At 43.1% G+C, this 19235-nt stretch overlaps 1 protein-coding gene across 4 annotated transcripts; it reads right to left on the bottom strand.

The window, feature by feature from the left end:
• Window positions 1–1936: 1936 nt before the first annotated feature.
• slain2 (SLAIN motif family, member 2) lies at window positions 1937–17514 on the bottom strand. Of its 4 annotated transcripts, XM_024258898.2 has the most exons (10): window positions 16839–17514; window positions 13458–13600; window positions 7277–7444; window positions 7024–7197; window positions 6618–6950; window positions 6401–6547; window positions 5352–5432; window positions 4332–4370; window positions 2946–3171; window positions 1937–2874 (listed from the first exon to the last, which is right to left on the bottom strand). In XM_024258898.2, exons 1-10 carry the CDS (start codon window positions 17240–17242, stop codon window positions 2811–2813), a joined length of 1779 nt encoding a protein of 592 aa, XP_024114666.1. In that variant the 5' UTR covers window positions 17243–17514; the 3' UTR covers window positions 1937–2810. The 4 variants fall into 4 exon arrangements, with proteins under 4 accessions (XP_024114666.1, XP_024114667.1, XP_024114668.1 ...); XM_024258899.2 differs by lacking the exon at window positions 4332–4370; XM_024258900.2 differs by lacking the exon at window positions 5352–5432 and having other exon boundaries at window positions 16839–17513.
• Window positions 17515–19235: the final 1721 nt, after the last annotated feature.

Raw genomic sequence — 19235 nt, 5'->3', positions numbered from 1 at the left:
AAAAGAAAATCTTTTTAAAATCTGTCTACCAGCGAGAATTCTGACCCTCACAGACCTGTTAGTCCACCTTAGATGCTCCACCTCCACTCCACTTATTATCCTAAATTAGAAGCTCCTGTTCCAAGAGCAGGAAGGCACAGGAACACGGAGAGTGCAGGCCCCAGCCCAGCCAGAGGAGCAGCCCCCTCACCCCGCCAGGAGGGCCAATGCGGGACCCCACCCCCGGAGAGCCCCCCAACCCCCGAAGAGCAGCCCACCACCACCCAGCGGAGCCGAGGACCCCCCCGTCCCACCCCAGGTACGAGCCAGGGCCCCCCAAGGGCAACCCACCCCACACTCCAGACAACCGCCTGCCCCCACCGCAAAGGTCCAGGGGGGGAGCAGGGCAGGGGCCGCCCACCCCCGCCGAGCAGCATTTTTCTTGGTTACCGCTCTGCCGACAGCTCAGCTTCATTTGATGAAGATCTGGACTTCACCGAATAAAAACTGTTTTTATCTTCAGGTTTTGATTTTATCCTAACAGATCACTGCAATATTTATTATTCTTTATTTTTTATTTAATTGTTAGAATAAAATTCAAGTTGGCAATTTGTTCTTATTCAATAAAGAAGTGCCTTGAAATTGTGAGTAAAGATCATTATTAGATCTCCTGCAGATACTGGAGCCAGATTCCCTCAGTGAAGGTTGGTGGTTGATGTTTGGATCTTCAGGAAGGAAGTCCTGTTCAAAAGCACCTCTGCACTCTAACATCATGCAGGCTGAACATCATCCTATTTATTTTTTTGTCACAGCAGCTCTTATTTGGCATATTTCCTGTTCACCAGCATGTTTTTTCTGTACTCAAACTTTTATAGATGTTTGTTCAGAAGCTACAAAGTTCCAATGAATGAAGTCAATCAGGACTTTTCTTTTTTCAGTAACAGTTTTAAAGCCAAAATGAACAGCTACTATTTTTGTTGTTTTTTTAAACCACGAATACTTGTCTTAACTTTCCAAAATTGTGTTTTTTTTCTCAGTTTTCTTAACATAAATCTAGCAGGTTCTAGCAGGTTAAAGCAGAAACTGCTGGTTTTGACTGGTTTGATCCAACAGCAGCACGACTAACAAGCCCAACGAGTTCTATATAAAGCTCATCTAGTCACCAAAATGACCTTACCTTTTAAAATACCAGCAAGTACCAGTGCACGCAGTATCAACACATGAACACAGCTAACGTGTGGTCATAAGAGCACACTGAGAAGCTATTAAGAATAGATTTGACACAGATTTCCCTTAAAAGCAGCTAATGTATGAATTAGACCAGAAGTCTGCAACCTGCAGCTCCAGATCCACATGTGTCTCTTTCATATCTCCATTGTGGCTCCTTGGTCAAACATAAAATAATTCATGGAGACTACTGATCCAGACATGTCGACCATCAGAGTCAGCAGCTCCTGATAATGACTGTCTAACCAAAACTACCTAAAGAAAACAAATAAACAAAGCCAGAAACTAAGACTACCAAGATCCAACCTAAAATAACTAAACCCAGCAGAGTAAGACTGCTGAGGATAAAGAGGAGAAAAAGAACAAAAAAATAAATAAAATTAATATAAAATAGCATTTCTTAAAGTAAGGATTACTTAATTGTCATTTATTTAATTTAGATTAGATAAATGTATAAACTGATGTCTGAGGTTCACATAGATGATAAACTATGTAGGTTTTTACATCCTGTTGACCTGAAGACGTCTTGTTTGATCAACTCTACCTCCAGAATCAACAGATTTATATGGAAAGCAAAACTTTGGTAAAAAGTTTGATCTTTTATGAGTTAAAAGCTATGCAGCAGCTGATGCTTCTCAGCACATGAATATCTCATCATCCAATGAAATCATTCCAGTTTGAAGCTCCAGCAAAGCTGTTTGCTGGCTGTGGACTGTATGAAAACACAAACTCTTTTTCTTTTCTTCTTTTATTTTTAAATGTGGCTTTGCACAGGGAAACCAAACATGATTGTGGATTTAAAAAAAAGTCGCATAACAAAACATGCACACAAAATGTGTGGTCTTTGTCTTTTAGCCACATTCATCCCGACTTCCCGCACAATGGGAGCTTTGACAGAGGCACCTCTCTTTAATAAATAGTTTCATTTACAACACCAGTCTTTTCTTCCATAAATACAAAGGCGCGTTTTAAAGCAATTATAAATGTGTTGATTCTGATACAAAAACAAACAGGCCGATATCAAAGTACAGACCAGGATATATTGAAAGCAACGTTGGCAAACCGGCACAAAAACATGAACACAAAAATGCTCCAAGTTTAAATTATAGGCACTGGTTGAAGACCCCCACCATCCTGACTGTGAGGACGCTGATCTGTGCTCTCTGCACCCCCCACCCCCCACGCTCTGATTTGACACTTGGAGAAGCAAACGGAGGCCTTGGAGAGTTAGCTTGCAGTGGAGCTTTAAAATGCACTTTAGAGGAGGAACTGAGGACAGTCTGGACAAACAGCTGCGATGACTGATGTGAAAGTTGTGCATTCTTTCTTTCACACATTGAGACCCCTCCCTGCCCAGAACACAAAACCTGAGGAGGGGGGGCTCGCAGACGGCTGCGGTGGAACTGAGCGTGCTCCGTTGACGGTCGGGGTGGACTGGTTTCTTTGGCATTGTCTGGGTGTTTTTCTCTACATGCCTGAACAGAGAGGGGGGGGGTCATGTATGTTTTTCTGGGACTCGTTTCCGTCTTTACTGTAGAAGTTTTCTGCATACATAAAGTGCCGTGTTTTGATCGCGTGGCTGCAGAGCCCCCTGCTGGCCGGCCTCAGTAACAGCCTTCCCTCCAGTTGTCCCCCGTCCCGCCGTAGGTCCGAGGAGCAGGAAGAGATCTAGGAGGACGAAGGGGGAGTGACGTCAGGCTGTGATGCGGCTCACGCTGCTGCTCTGTCTGTGCACCCACCTCCTCACAGGCTGGACCAGCTTGCTCCGAGGCAGAGGGAGCCCTCCTCCTCCTCCTCCTCCTCCTCCTGATGAAGCGCTGGGTCTGGGCAGGCCGCTGCGCGGGGTCGCCAGGGAGCGGGTGGGTGTGGAGGTGGCCGAGTTGGGCGTGGAGGTGGCTTTGAGCGGCTGCTTCAAGGCCAGCGGTGATAAGGTAGCGGGACTTCGCAGCTTACTGGGAGAAAGGACTGCAGAGAGGCAGGACAGAGGTTCAACCAGATCCCACATTATGACACTTCCTCATTCATTCTCTTTAAAGTCCCACTATAACCATTTTTTTATTTACAAAAATGTCCCCATTTGTGTTTTAATTATGATTTTGATATTTTTAACCAAAATCACACAACATAAATGTCATAAAAAGACATTTTTCATGTTGATCTGAAGCCTCTGTTTCCAAAATCTGATTATGATGGCTCTGTCTCTCTCTAGCATAAATCTTCACCGCTGCTCCATAAAAACATCCATCAATCTGGGTAATGTCCAGCCGTATGGTTCTGATCCGGATGTCAGCTGGACGAGGAAGTGAAGATCTTCATGGACAGAACTTCCTCCAAAATCCTGATTCTTTCTCCTTCCAGTTCACCAAAGACTCTTTTAGCTAATTCTCCAATGTTTATTGACTGTGATCAATACATTCAATCATTGGTTTCTCAGAGTTCTTGATAAAATAATCAAAGCTAACATCAAAATGCTCTTTCATTGATTTACAATCCTTTCCAACTGCGGTCAAATGAGCCGCCGTTCACATTTCCGTGGTCACATCAAGAAGCTCCGTGGAGTCTGGTGGAGATTTTCCAGCGTTCTCAGTCCTGCTACCGTAAGTATTGGATGAAACTCACACCAAAAATCCAGTGATGCTGATTTGACCACAGAAATGTGAACGGCGGCTCATTTGACTGCAGTCAATGTGAAGATACCATCTTCTCTTCTCCAGAACCTGAACTAGACACTAGGAACAGATGAGGGTTTAGTGCATGTGCAGCAGAGCTGTTGATGGAAAGAAGATCATTCATTCAGACAGAGTCTGTCCAACACAGTTTGATTGATTTAAAAGGAGAAATACTCCGAAATACAAAAACTAAATGATTTCTTATTACAGAAAAATGCCACACAGACATGTTAGAAACTCTAAAAACAGGATTTTCATAGGGGGGGGGACTACATGATCTGAAGATGGAGCTGCTGATGTGCATGTTTAAAACACAAATGAGCTCACAAGCATAAAAGATGAACAAAAACAAAGATGTCTGCCTGCTGAGACATGTCATGTTGGTAAAATAATGTGAACACAACCAGCAGCCAGACGTCACACAAACACACCACAATAGTCACTGTCAATACTCACTGAAATCCCCTTCTTCTCCAAAGCAACAGGAGAGTGGGACTGGACAAACGTGAAGACAGAGAGAACAGGTCCTTAATGCAGGAAGACCAGAGCGACCTGAACCCCCCCAGCCCTCAGATAGTGAGCTTCTACGGTTCGACCTTTCAATCCAGTCTAAGAGCACTAAGGGAGGAAGATGTTTAAGCACCTGAATTCATGAGGACCTGGAGGAGCACTGAGGTGTTTATGTTGAGGGTTGAGATCCACTCTCATGTTTTTGATAATGGGAGTTGTCTCTGCTCTAAGAGTGAGCAGACACCTCAGTCCACCTTACTGAGGGCTGGAGAGGGAGCTGTGAGGACAGGTTCTGCTGCTTCTCGCTCAGAGCTTCTTGAACCATGAAAAAACAACTTTTTGAGCTTTGTCTGTTAAAAGCAGCTTTCTGTCTCTTGAAGGTTCTTCTTCTATTTCCTCACTGGCTCTTTCATGATGAGACTTTTACAAGACATTTTTTTTGTCAACTTTTACAAGCTTTGAAGTTTCAAATTAAGCAGAAATGCATCATGGGTAACCAGGCGGAGCAGCTGCTGTAGGAAGGCGGTGGACGTCCATCAAGAGAGTCAAACAGGTGTAACGGAGAGAATCTACAGGTTTCTTCAGAATAAAATAACTGAAAGGATATTTTGTGTGTGAGCGGGAACCAAGTGACCCACGATCAGGGACTTTTCAGTTACATCGTAAAAATAAAAAATGTAAAGAAACTGCTGGTAAAAGCAGCCATTTAAAAATGTTTTGTGAAACTCTTCTGGTGTTGGAGGCATAAATATGGAATCTAGAATTGATAAACTGCATCTGAACCATCTGCAAAGGCTTCCTGTGACCTGATTGGTGCATTCAGACAGGTGATCAGCGGCTGACAGGCGTATGTCCGTCATCAGATCAGGAGCTGCAGTCTGTGGAGATGCATGCTCAGCCCTCTCCCCATTCACCGTGTCTCATAATGTGGATGACTGCGTGCCGGGTCAGCCCACAGAATGTTACCTCGCAGGGACGCCGGGTTTTTGAGCTGCTGTTTGGTTTTCGGGGACGAGAGTGAAGGAGTGGAGAACCTCTGGAGATGAGCTGCAAAACAGGGACATGTCAGCAGGGAGGTCCGCCACTAGAGGGCTCCACACACCCAAGAATGTCCAAGCAATCGTGTTGAGGTGAGGAAGCAGAAGAAGTACCGGAACCGAGTAGAACCCTCAGATTTGAAAAAGTCGGAGCAAAGCCGAAGAAAAGACGAAGTCTGAAGAAAACATGCTGGACAGAGAGGAAGGAGAAGTCCTTTGTGCAGCCAACGCTCAGAAGAAAACTCCTCTTCCTCAGAGAAGGATGAAGGCAGTCACAGTTAACCAGCTAAACCTGACCTCTGACCCTCTGTAACAAAGACGGATTACAGTCTGGATTAAAGACAAAACCATTACAGGATTGATCCGTTGGATAGTCTTAATTTAAAGAGGTGGAGCTGAAAGCTGCAAAAGAGCGTTAAACCCTCAGAGGAATAAGTAGCTTTAGATATCAGTGTCATGCTCTTATCCTGACAGCAGGAAAGGATGAAAACAAACAAATGTATCCGTTAAAAGCCACCGGACAGCAGGCTGTCTGCAGCGCAGGCCGTCTGCAGCGCAGGCAGGCAGGGAGGCAGGCAGGCAGCGGTACACGTGTGTGCTGAACCGTGGCTTCTGATCCGTACGGTGATCCCCTAATTGACAGCCTGTGTCAGTGTCATGCAGCGGCCAACATCGCAGTCTTCCAGCAGCCATCTGCAGTGCATGCTTGCATTGACCGCCTGCATCAGTGTCTGCAGCAGCTGTCTGCAGCGCATACTTGCATTGACCGCCTGCGTCAGTGTCTGCACCAGCTGTCTGCAGCGCATGCTTGAATTGACTGCCTGCGTCAGTGTCTGCAGCAGCCGTCTGCAGCATGCTTGCATTGACCGCCTGCGTCAGTGTCTGCAGCATGCTTGCATTGACCGCCTGCGTCAGTGTCTGCAGCAGCCGTCTGCACCCGTCCAGAACTATCAGACAGCTCTCTTCTGTGATACTCACTAGCAGACTGGCTCTGGTGTCGGGGGGAGCCTCCGTTTGGCACTTGCAGGTTGGACTCGCAGCTGCGGCTGTTCTTGGCGGGTTCTGCTGCGTGAGCCGGTGCCGTAGAGGAGCGTGTGAGGTTGGGAAGACTGCGACGCAGCTTTTCTATAACAGGAAGGAGCTGGATCAAGACGAGACTCAGACTGAGAAGCTCGCTTCTCCGGTCTGGGCTCACCTTCGTTCTTCACCACGCCGGTCTGCAGGTCGTGGCTGTGGCGAGGCTGCTGCAGGCGGCTGATGACAGGCTGCGGCGAACTGCGGCTGAAGTCCATGGAGCGAGCGGGGGAGCGCGAGCGGGGAGAATTTCTAGGCGACACTCGAGGAGAGTGGCGAGGGGAGGGGCTAAATCTGGTGGAGGAGTGGGGGAAAGCCACGTGTGGGGCCTCCTCCTCGTCCTCCAGACTGTGGGCATCCAACTCCTGATCGCTGAAGGTGCTGCGGCGCAGAGAGTGACAGGACGAGCCGGAGCTCCGCCTGGACGTGGTGGCGGCATAGTCCTGTCTCAAACCTGCAGGTGGAGCAAACGGTCAACACAGCTGCACAGACAGATGAGCTGCGAGGACGGACAGGCGGGGACGTACTCTCCTCCTGCATGCGCGCCAGTATCTGGACATCAGTGACATCGTTGAGTTTGTAGGTGTTGGAGGAGCCCACAGAGTCCTCGTCCATCTCGGATGTGCTCAGCTCGCTGTCCACCGAGGACTGGGGGCTGACGGGGGGAGGGTTCTTGTCTGCTGCCGCGTTTCGCTGCTGGGCTGAAAATGAAAGAGGGGTGGGGGGCATGTTAGGCCAGCATGTTAGCTGCAAAACACACTCAATGCTGGGGGGGCAAACCTGTGTTTACGGGCATCAGCTGCTGCCTAACAATGGGCACTCTGCTGGGGGTGGAGGAGGGCGAGTTGAAGCCGCTGCTGTATGGACTGTTGGCTGCGTTTGTGCTGTATGGGCTTCCGTAGCTCTGCTGGAGGAAGGGACTCCCGTTCAGGCTCCTGCGCTTGTTGGCTGCAGAGAACAGAGAACAACAGGGGAGATGTTAGCACAGGAGCAATGTTACTGAGTTTTTTTTAGGCGAGTATAGCTTCTACTTTAGCAACACGCTAAAGTTTTTACCTAATTTTGTTTGCTGAAGAGTTTTAAGCATTTTTTGAGTTTATCTTTTAGCAATGTGCTAGCTATTTTGGCTAATCGGACATCTACTGAAGTACTACTGACATCACATAGAGAACAACAAGGAAGAGGCTAAACATAGTGATGTTAGCACAGGAGCAATGTTTCCTATCTTTACGCCATTTGAAAAGAAAACTAACAATAACCATTCAAGATAAGATACAATGCAAACAGGTGGATGAATGTTCATTTCTGAGGGTGGGGTGAAAGGATCACAAACGGTTATGAGAAACCTTAAATGAAGAAACTTTAAAGCACATCTCAGTCAGAAGAGAACGTCTCCCCACAAACAGATCTGGGATTTTAGGCAAACCTGAGGTCAAAGGACAAATGTGTGGATCTGTCCTTAAAGAAAGCAGATGCTACTGCAATAGAATCATTATAATAGCACAAGTTCAAAATAATAGCTGCTGATTCTGGAGTGGTGTTTCATCAGAGGATTCATTATATTTCTTCAATAAAGAACTTCATGTTTTTGAAAATCGAGGAGAAAAGAAGAGGCTCCCCAAATCCCACAACTGTTATATGACCAAATCCAACATGGAAATTATAAAACAGTACCATATCTATGGTGTAACAAGTCCTTGATGGGTTTGTAATGTCTGAGCTGCAGAGAAGCTCACTTTAGCTCCACAGGCCCAACATTAGAACTGAAATTGGAAACCAGAGATCCTGAACTTTGAAGCTCTGGAGCGATTTGATCACAGAATACCAACAGGCGCCATCTTTGTCTAACTGGAGCAACGTTTATGCTCAGGATGTTTAACAGGAAATGAGTCTGAGGCTGACTGTAGCTTTAGCTGGAGTGGTTTAAAAAAAAAAAGGCTGAAAACTGAGTTTTAAAACCACTTCTTTGTCTCTCAGCTGCTGTCTTTAGGGGGCGCCACCGCCCAACCCTCCCCTCTGCATCCTCCCACCAACCATCCTCATGTTCCTGGTACCAAGTGATCACTTCTGACCTCAGTCTGGCTTCACTATTCTTTTCCATAACTTCATTGTGACTCAACTTTTCTTCTGTAGTTTCTGCAGCTCTGTACATCTCTCTTCTTCTTAACCCTTTAACACCTGAGGTGTCGCCAGTGACGCTTTAACACGAAATCTTAAACATATTGTAATTTTTTGACCGTTAACACGATAATTCCAGCAGATTCTGGAAGAGAAAAGCGGCTCATTTTAGGTTTAACTCTATTTTAGCAACATGCCAGCATTTTTGGCTGATTTAGTTTGCTAAGGAATTTTAGGCTAGTTTGGAGTTTACCTAATATTTTAGCAACATGCTAACGTTTTTGGCTAATTTGTTATCTACTGGTGTTTTTCAGGCTAATTTAGAGTTTACCTTCTATTTTAGCAACATTATTAGCTAATTTAGCTTGCTAAAGAATTTCGCGTTTTATGGCTAATTTAGTTTCTTATAGAATTTTAGGCTACTTTGGTGTTTAGCTACTATTTAAGCAATGTGCTAGCTCTTTTGGCCAATTTGGCATCTACTGAGTTTTTTAATGCTAATGAGGAGTTTATGCTCACGCCGCTTTTCTCCTTCACAATCTGCTGGAATTATCTTGGCAACGGTTGAAAAGTTACAGTAAATCAAATAACATAAACACTGGAGCTCTGATGTTTAAAGGTTCAAATAGACACTGGAACATTCCTCCATTCCTCAGAGATCCTCTCCCCCTCCCAGATCTTGTTAAACAGTCAGAAACTCTACTGTCACCCTCAAGTTATCCAGTTTTGATCCAGATTACAGCTCAGACAAGGAAAACCAAGACATATATGGATCTATTTTTCAGTGTATTTTCTATGTATCAAATTCAAACTTTTGTCATCTGCTTCTAAATCACACCAATTTGAGTAAAAATACTTGGAAATTCTATTTTAAGCTTAATTTTCCTGTAATATGTCCTCCACCATCAGAAAAATGCCACAAGGGCATGCTAAAAACACCTTTTTCATTGGAGTGGGTCATTAAAGAAACCTCTAGGTGACAGGATCCTTGCTTTATGGAGAGTGGGAGCAGCTCTCTTCTGAAAGCTGTGCTGTCAGTCTGCTGGAGTCTTTAGGAGCGTATGCTGAGCCTGATGGAGCTCGTGCTTCATTAGTTCATGCATTAACTCCACAATGCATCCCATTCAGTTCACGGGCACACTGAACAATGTCTGGGATTCTTCCATCCTCTGTTCTCCTCGGAGCTGAGTGTTTAAACCTCTCGGTAGTGGATGGAGAGCAGCCATTTAAGACCGGCTTCCTCTTTCACTTTCTTTTTCTTCTGCATTATTCAGGAAGTCTCTCCATTTCTGTTCCTTCAAACACAGATCAGCTACTGAGTCGCGTCAACAACACTGAAACACTGCAATGTGGTTAGAGGCAAACACTGGAGAGTCACAGCTGCACTATAATGATGCTTTTCAACCCGACCCATGACCCACAGTCAGCAGCTCTGAGCCAGAGGATCACTGCTATCACACGAAGACCTGCAGGAAGAGTCTGCACTAAAACTTTCATAGTTCAGACACTGATGTGGAGTTTGGAGTCTGCAAGAAACCAAAAACAGCTTCGGGCTGAGGAGGGTTGAAGGAAAACATAAAACAAAGCTCTGCATAGAAATCCATGAAGGATTAAAAATATCTGTTCTGGAGCCTCTGAAACAACAAACAGAAGATTGTTTCAGGAAGAAATCAGAACAGCTGAGGGAGGAATGACAGGAGAAAAGTCCAGTCAGGTCAGTGACCCCCCCCCACCGCCATTCCCTCCATGTTAGTTATGCAACAGGCCATCATTTTACCACAAAAGACCCTCACTCACTGACAGGCAGGAAACAGACAGCAGGTTACTGAAACCAGCCAGCTCAGTTTGCTGAACCTCATGAATCTTTCTGCCTCTTGATGCAAACAATGAGTGGAGGACATGCTGATGGAGAAAAGGAAACTGTAGGTGAAAGCGCTGACGGTCTTACATAATAGAGCCGTAAATGTCCTATCTGCTGTTAGAACGACCTGTTGCTCAACACCGCCGTGGGTCACATGAGCTGCTGTCACCACTCTCAGTTTAGCCCTCCTTCCTGACTAACTATAATTAGTCCACAGAGGTGAGGAGAAAGCAGCATGATGCAGCTGGATTTATTCAGGAGTGAGTGTGCTGCCTCACAGCTTATGGCTGTGGCGCTCTGCCATAGAGGAAACTACAGTCTGAATGAAGTACATGTGGGGCGGAGCCACAGACATTTCTGCAGTGAACCTCTCAGTACATTCGGGCTGCCATGAATTCAATAGTCGATGACTAAGAGACTATTGAAATAATCGATGACTAATTCTAAAGTCGATTAGTAGTTTCTTTTTGTTTTTTTTAATTTTCTCTCAAAACAACAGGGCACGTTTTCTAATGCTGTGTCTGCCATCATCTTTGACACACATGCGCAGTAGTGCTAATCCAGTCAGTAGTGATGTCACAGGAAGTTATAGGAAGGCTCGGGGACCATAACAACATGCCAACGAAGCGCGAAAGTATCTAAACATAAAAATAAAAGAAAAAAGGTGTCCGTGTAATATCTGCTTAAACTTGTGTTCCGCGGAGGCACCATGGTGATGCATGAACACCTTCAAAGGAAGCACACTGTGACCGAGTATGATAACGCTGAAGAGGGATCATCATCTAGATAAACTAAAAAAGCTAAACTCAGCAGGTGGTATCCACACCGGAGCAGCGCGGTCACGCACGCAGTGGCGGGGAGGAGAAGGAGGAATGTTTCTGTGCGTCCCTGCAACCTCGACCCCATCAGAGTGAAATGTCTGCTGAAGGAACATGCTAACTTTGAAATGGTCACTTTCCTGCTACCAGCAAGAGCATTATATGGAGTCAGAGTGCAGTGAAGGTGAATAGAGTTGTGAGCGTTCAGCCCCAAAATCTTCAGTTGTGCGAATGTTTACTAAGCATTCACACTGTAGTGATTCTTCTGCTCCTTTCCGTACATTTATCGGCAAGTAAAAACTCATTTAAGTTTTTAGTGATTTCAGTAATTTTGGTATCAAAACGTTCAGCCTGATCATGATGTTACTGCTTGTATTTTTGGTATTCTTAAACTTTATAGTTTTTGAAATATTGAGCAAAATATGCCCCATAAGAAATGAATGTGAAAGTCTTCAAATTTCATAATTAGGCTTTAAATAATTCATGGACTAAGTTTTCATCTTTTGAAGTAATTTTCAAAAAAAATTGGATTTTACCAAATATTTTAGCAACATGCTAGCGTTTTTGGCTAATTTGTTATCAACTCGGGTTTTAAGATAATTTAGAGTTTAGCTAATATTTTAACAACATGCTAATGCTTTTGACTAATTTAGTTTACCAAGGAATTTTTAGGTTATTTTGGAGGTTAGCTACTTTTTAAGCAATATGTTAGCTTTTTTGGCTACTTGGGATCTATTGAGGTTTTTTATGCTAATTTGGAGTTCATCTAATATTTTAGCATGCTAACATTTTTGGCTAATTTGTTATCTACTGGGGTTTTCAGACTAATTTAGAGTTAACCTCCTAGTGTAGCAACAGGCTAACGTTTAATGGGTAATTGAGTTTACTGAGAGATTTTAGGTTATTTTGGAGTTTAGCTAGTATTTAAGCAATATGTTAGCTTTTTGGCTAATTTGGCATCTACTAAGATATTTTAATGCTTAAACTACTGACAGACTTTCATCTGTTAGTAGTTTAAAGTCCCACTCTGATCATCCTTTGATCTATTTTCAAAGTGTTTCCAGTGGTCTTTTTATTATGATTATACAATTTTTAGCCAAAATCTATCAATCTATCAAATCATTTTCTAGGACATAGTTTCTGCAGAGCAGCAGGAGAAATTGACCTGAGTTAACCTATTAATCATCTGGTATGTTTTGGATTTTTGGTGTGGGTGATTTTTTTTGGTGATGATGGTCTGAATATGCTTGGATTTTTGGTATTGATTTATGTGGATGATTTTTTCTTGATGATAGTCGTCTGAGTATATTAAGATTGTTGGTACTGATTAATACAAATGACTTGTCTTTGGATGTTTGAAGTTTAATTACATCACTGATCTTAATGATCCTTTATAACCTGAATCTATGATTGTAGGGCATAAATATTTGATATTAAGTCCTGAACCGGTTGTTGATAATTTATGTAAAGAAAATGGTATGGTCGAGCCGGGGTGAGATTATATAAGTTCGCTTCGTCCCGATCCCTTTCAAGCAATCTACGTCTGGATGTGATTGATAATGTAATATATGTCTATTTAATGTATTATTACCTGATTGGTTGAAATAAACCATTTTATTCATTCAGTCATTCAGTTGTGGGCAAGACTATTGACATGGAGCAACCCCTCATTTTCCTCATATCTGTCCTCAATTATCAGAAAAATGCTACAAGAACATGTTAAAACACCCAATACACAATTTTCATCTTATTAAGTCTTTGAAGAACCTAAACCTGTAGGTTCATCCTGGGATTTATTTAGTGAAAGAACCAGAATAAAACATCTGTACATTTTAAACTTCCCACTTTCTGAAAAAAATAATGACCAAGAAACACCACCGTGTGTGACCACTAAACGTCTTCCCACTGGAAGGTCACAGCTTCACTGTTCCTGCTGATCTGCAGAAGCTCCTGCAGCTGTTTCATCTCTTCTTTTGACTGGCATGTGAAACTCTTCCTGCCAGGTAAGGAATGATCATATTCAGATGAAACCTTCCCCTATCAGGACAGCCAGAAAACCTTTCTCTAACATGCAAATTTAAACAGCCCATCTGATTATCATAAAGCAGATATTCTCTATTAGCTTCTGTGATCGCCATGGTAACCGCTGCTCCCGTCCGTTTACCTGACAAGGTGAGGTCTAGTCTGTGGATGAGCGAGCGCTTGGCTGATTCCATCTCAGGGCTGGGGTTGTCCAGAGTCTGCCGACACCAAACGATGGGGCTCAAGGCTTTCTGAAGGGGGCTGTTGAGTTTACCCTCATATAACCTGGAAAAGAGAAGCATGCTCGACTTCAATCAACATCAACTGGTTTATTTCTCCTGAAAACAGAGTCATCCAAATGAACTCCCTTTGATCAAAGAATCAGGGATACATGCTGTGACCAGAGGGCTACAAACAGATGCAGTAGAGGCGTCATCATTCAGAGAATAGAGTTACTACAAAGGAGAAATGTGGGTCAGCGCCTGTCTTTCACAATGAAACCAGAACTTCAACAAAGTAAGGCACGTGCTGGGAAACCCAAGCTTCAGAGAGGGATCGCACATCGTTTGTCAGCACAATCAATGTGCAATCTCAGGAAAACTCTGTCAAACTAACATGTCTCCATGCTTCGAGAGCTGCAGGAGTATCCAGAATCCTGCTTGATGCTAATTCTGTGGGATTACAGGAGTCTGTGACAGGAGCTGGCACAACACGATAATCCCAGACATCAACCTGATGTCAGACAGAACAGATAGAGCCGCCTCTGCGGAGCACGGCTACGATCACAGGAATCTGCAGCTTCATGAAACTAACGCTCAAAAACATCAACTCTCCAGCACATCTAAACCCCAAACTGCAGCAAGGCAAAGTTTGTCTGCATTACAACTTTATAGATCACGTGGAATAGTCATTATATAGCACAGATGACATGATCAAAGATGACAGCCGCTGTTTATGAGCTGCATCTACAACTCTAGTCTATTGCAGTGTAATTGGCAAAGCAGTCCTCTTTGAAAAGCACATCAGCGATTCTTAAAGAAGAGCCATCGTTATGTGGACATCCAGTTAGAAGAGACGGCCTCCAAACCAAATGACTACAACAGATGTTCTCTGCTAACCTCTAATCATCAGAATCAGGAGATCAGATTCAGCTGAATGCAGCTTCTCCATGTTTAGTTCTGACTCTAGGAACTGATAAAAGACCGGATCCAGATGACCGGAGAGGTCTGGCTGGTACATACTGGGTCAGGAGGTCAGTCATGTATTTTGGTGCTAAACCATTCAAAGCTTTATAAACCAGTAACAGAACTTTAAAGTCTATCCTCTGACAGACAGGTAACCAGTGTAAAGACCTCAGAACTGGACTGATGTGGTCTTGGTCCTTGTGAGAACCCGAGCAGCAGAGTTCTGAATAAGCTGCAGTTTCCTGATGGATTTTTTTGGTATTCCTGTGAAAACACTGTTACAGTAATCAAGTCGACTAATAGAAGTGGCCCCAGAATGGAGCCTTGGGGAACTCCACATGTAATGTCTATTGGCTCTGATGTGAAGTTACCAATTGGCACAAAATATTTCCTGTAAATCGCAAATCTATCCTCATCACAATATCAGCCTGTGGGATAAGCAGCATAAAAGAGCAATAAATAGTTACCTTAAATGCTAAAACAATCCAATGGGAGTTTAACAAATCAAATGCAGGAAAGAAAATTGATATTCTACTTTCAATCCTGTCAGTATATATTATTATTATTATTACAAAGTATTTTATTTATGCATTTGACCAACAGGATGGAGCCCTTCACAACGCTGACCAATTGCATGGAGAATCCAGAAACCAGTCATTTGGAGAATAACTTAAGTTATGTTAACTTTTATTTTATTATCAGTTGCAGTGAAATAGGTGTATTCGTTGTGTTTTGGTTGGCTATTTGTTCATGTATAGCTTATTCCTATTGGTTTAAAAAGAAAAAAAAAATTCAACATGGAAACATTAAAACATAACTCTTACTGGTTCAAAATTAAATTTCAGAATTTCCATTGTAGGATGGGACTAGGCCAGCACCATAAATCACAAAGTTATTGTCATTGCAATATCAACCTGTGCGATAAGATATCCCAAAAGATGGCATAAACTACGATAAATGATTACCTTAAATCACATGTGTCAAAGTCAAGGCCTGGAGGGGCAGATCCAGCTCACCGGGTAAAACCATCCGGCCCTCCAGATCATTTCATTTTATTGTTATTAATGGCCCGATGTTATCTTTCATTTATTTATAACTTGCATAATTTCGATAAAATAATTTCTTTATGGAGGGTAAAATATTGAAAATGATTTAAGGTTCAAGTTGATTTATCCTGGAATAATATTCCTGTCTTTTTATTATTCATAATTATGTTAAAAAGTTATGGTTTTAAAGTTTGAAAGATTAGCCTTCCGTTAGCTTTTTGGACTATTTTGGCATTTACGAAGATTTTTCGGCGTTTTTGGAGTTTAGAGAGATGCTAGCTGTTTTGGCTAATTTAGACTTTTTTCAGTTGTTTATGCTATTTTGAAGTTTAGTTATTTTTTTCAGCTACATGCTAGCTTTTCTGGCTAACCTAAGTGTTTTTGCGTCGTTTGTTTTTTAGGCTAATCTGGCATTTAGCTAATATCTTAGCTGGCTATCAGTTTCAGTGTTTTTATCTATGAATTTTAGCATCTTCTTCAGCTATCAGCACTATCATCTTCAGTGGCCCAATTCAGCTTCCAGCATTCACACTAGCATTAGTGCAAGTAATGCTTTAATAATAATGTTATAAGTTACGGTTTAAAAGTTTTAAAAATGTAGTTTTAGAGTGTTCGATAAATGTTTATCCTGTTCACACCTAAGGTGTGTTTTGGATTTTGGCCCCTTGTGTGATTGAGTTTGACAGTTTTGACCTGCCTTAAATCTTCACACAAATGGCAGCTACAAGTATTTACTGAATCACATTTGACAGATCAGATGGAGCCATTTATGTTAGAAGCACACCTCCCGTGTGGTTAGGGGTCATTTGGAGAACATTTACATTGATTTAACTTAAACTGTTGCAGTGAAATGGAAATTTTGTATTAGTCGCTCATGTATCGTATCGTCATTGCGATATTGATCACTAATATCGCGTATCGTAACTTTTCCTCATGTCTATAGCCTTACTCTGGACGATTGACTCTGGTTACTGGACAAGCTGCCAAGAAGTAATCCCTGTCTATGAATCAACACAAATGGAGCAGACTGTACTCCACCCAACACTTGGAGCTGTGTGCCAACTGCTGTGCTGCAGAGAGTTGAGAGGAGGAGGTTAGCCGTGGCCTCCTCTGCCACAGGGCTGTCGAGCAGCAAAACAACTTCAGACTTTCCCTGCACACACTGAACCTAGAGTTCCTGGAGGATCCTGGAGGACCGGGGCCCTGACAGCTGGGAGCCCCAGAACCAGTTCCCCCGCGGTCAGTCATCCCCCAGCAGCCTCTGCGTCCAGCCCAGCCCGGCCCTCCACTCACCAGCTGTCCTCCTCCTCGTTGAGACAGTCCATCTCCTCCAGGTCCAGGATCTCCACCTCGTCCAGGACCGAAGCTGCCCCCTCCGCCTCTGCCGGGGCGGTCGCCCCCTCGCCGTCGTACGGCCTCCTGAAGCTGATCCCGTCATAGGAGAGTCTGGGGCTCAGGCAGCGGCTGTTCTCCAACACCCCTCCGTAGCCGCCGAACCCCACCCCGGGAAAGCCGGCCAGCCCGGTGGACTCGTAGCCGGCGCTGAGCGGTCTGTTGGTCCCTGACAGGGCCCCAGAGGAGGACAGCAGCGAGGAGCGGCTCCTCAGCTGCTCGTTCTGCTGCTCCAGCTTTTTCACCAAGTCCTGGAGCTTCCGCACCTCCAAGTCCGCGTTGATATTAGAGTTGATATCCTCCATGGTGGAGCCTCCGCCGTACGAGAAGAAGGAGTGGACTGTGGCGCTCGTCGCCGTCTCCCGCCGCGAACCTCCTTCCTTCCTCCGGGTTCACTTGACTCTTTTCTCCGAGTTCCGGCCTGACACGGGCGGCTTCAGCGGACTCAAGCGGCCCCGGGGCGTCATCTTCTCTGGCTCTTGACGGGCAGAGTCGAGGCCATCTTCATAACACTCGTCACCAACTGAGAAACACCAACAGGCGGACAGCCTACGTCACCACGTCGGTCCGCGGGCACGAGCACGCAACCAACACCTATTTGCGCGAACTTTGGACCACGTGGTACAAAGTTCTTACAGTTTCTTCCTCTCTGAATGGATAAGAACTTGAGTTGGTTCTGTGAAAATGAGGCTGAAACTGTAGAACAGGCGACTTCTGGATATTCTTTTCATAATTAACTGACAGGTAAATAAAAATATTACAATAAACAATGTAAATTGGAATGCCATTAAGATGTAATAACGTGAAACAAATTAGACTTTATGATTAACGTATCGATTTTGGCTTCGAAATCTTGAATAAATACGTTTTTAAAGCATCTAAAACTAGAAAAGTTGCATTACCTGCGATAATGTTAGTGTGAATGCTTTTTTGGTGAAAATAGTTGCTGAAGATGCTAAAGCTTTTTGCTGAAAATGGTGATGCGATTAACTTTAATTGCTGAAGAGATTTGCTAAAATGTAAAAGCTATTTTCAGAATGTTAGATTTCCTAAAAGACTGGAAATGTTTTTAAATAGCTATGTAATAGTGGTGAAGTTGACCTAAACTTCTGAAAAAAAAATGTATTAAAATTGCTTAAAGTCCCTATTATGTGGCAATTTTGCTAAAATATTTAGCGTGTTGCTTAAATATGAGCTAATAAGCCAAAATCCAAAGTGCCCTCCCACCAAAAAAACTTAATAGATCCCTAATTAGCCAAAAAAAAAAAAAAAAGCTAGCTCTGCTTAAAGACTAGGCAAACTCCAAGATATAGCCTAAAATGCCTCAATAAACTAAATTAGCCAAAAACTTTGGCCTGTTGCTAAAATAGAAGCTAAACTTTAAATTACCATAAAAACACCAGTAGATAACTAATCAGCCAAAAATGTTAGCATTTTGCTAAAATAGAAGCTAAACTCTGAATTAGGATTAAAATACTCCAGTAGATAACTAATCAGCCAAAAATGTTAGCATTTTGCTAAAATAGAAGCTAAACTCTGAATTAGCATTAAAATACTCCAGTAGATAACTAATCAGCCAAAAATGTTAGCACGTTTCTAAAATATGCTAACTATATAGCTAAATGAGAAATAGTTTATTAAAGCAAAAACTTCTTGAAATCAAATAAAATGAAGAAGTTAATGCAAAACAAGTAACTATGATACAATAATAAATAAAAATTTTAAACAATAAAAAAACTGGTAGAAATATGAATAATTTTAACCTCATAGCCTTCAGATCAATAAAAACAGGTGAAAAGTAACTTGTCAAAACGACTCAGAATTGAAACAGTGAACAATGCATGCCGCCTGCATTCATGCACTATGAGATCTGCTGCTGAAATCTCAGGACTGGTGAGGCAGTGACTCAGCTGGGTCCTTTTTGCTGATACAGAAAAGTTTCAACCAAGAGTGGAAATATCGATATCTGCGGGCCGATATCGATCTGACACCGATACCAATTTGAGACCAATACTATCAATATTTGGGATCAATCCGACCTGCAGTAATATTCAGGATCGCCACATGAAGAATTAAAAAAGGAAAAAAATAAACTTTCCCATTTATTACAATTGTTTAAGATCTTAGAATAAATCCATCACAACTTTTATTACTGATTTGTTAGTTTATTTTCATGTAAGAGTTAAGATTTTGGATCTGTCCAGTGTGTTCTTCTGTTGTTGTATCAACATAACATGATGGTATTGTTGAAGACGGATTGCTTGTAATATCTTGGTGTGATTCAGTAAAAAAAAGTAT

Source organism: Oryzias melastigma, linkage group LG4, assembly GCF_002922805.2.
Source record: "Oryzias melastigma strain HK-1 linkage group LG4, ASM292280v2, whole genome shotgun sequence".
Taxonomy (NCBI): domain Eukaryota; kingdom Metazoa; phylum Chordata; class Actinopteri; order Beloniformes; family Adrianichthyidae; genus Oryzias; species Oryzias melastigma.
This window is presented reverse-complemented; position numbering and strand designations above follow the sequence as displayed.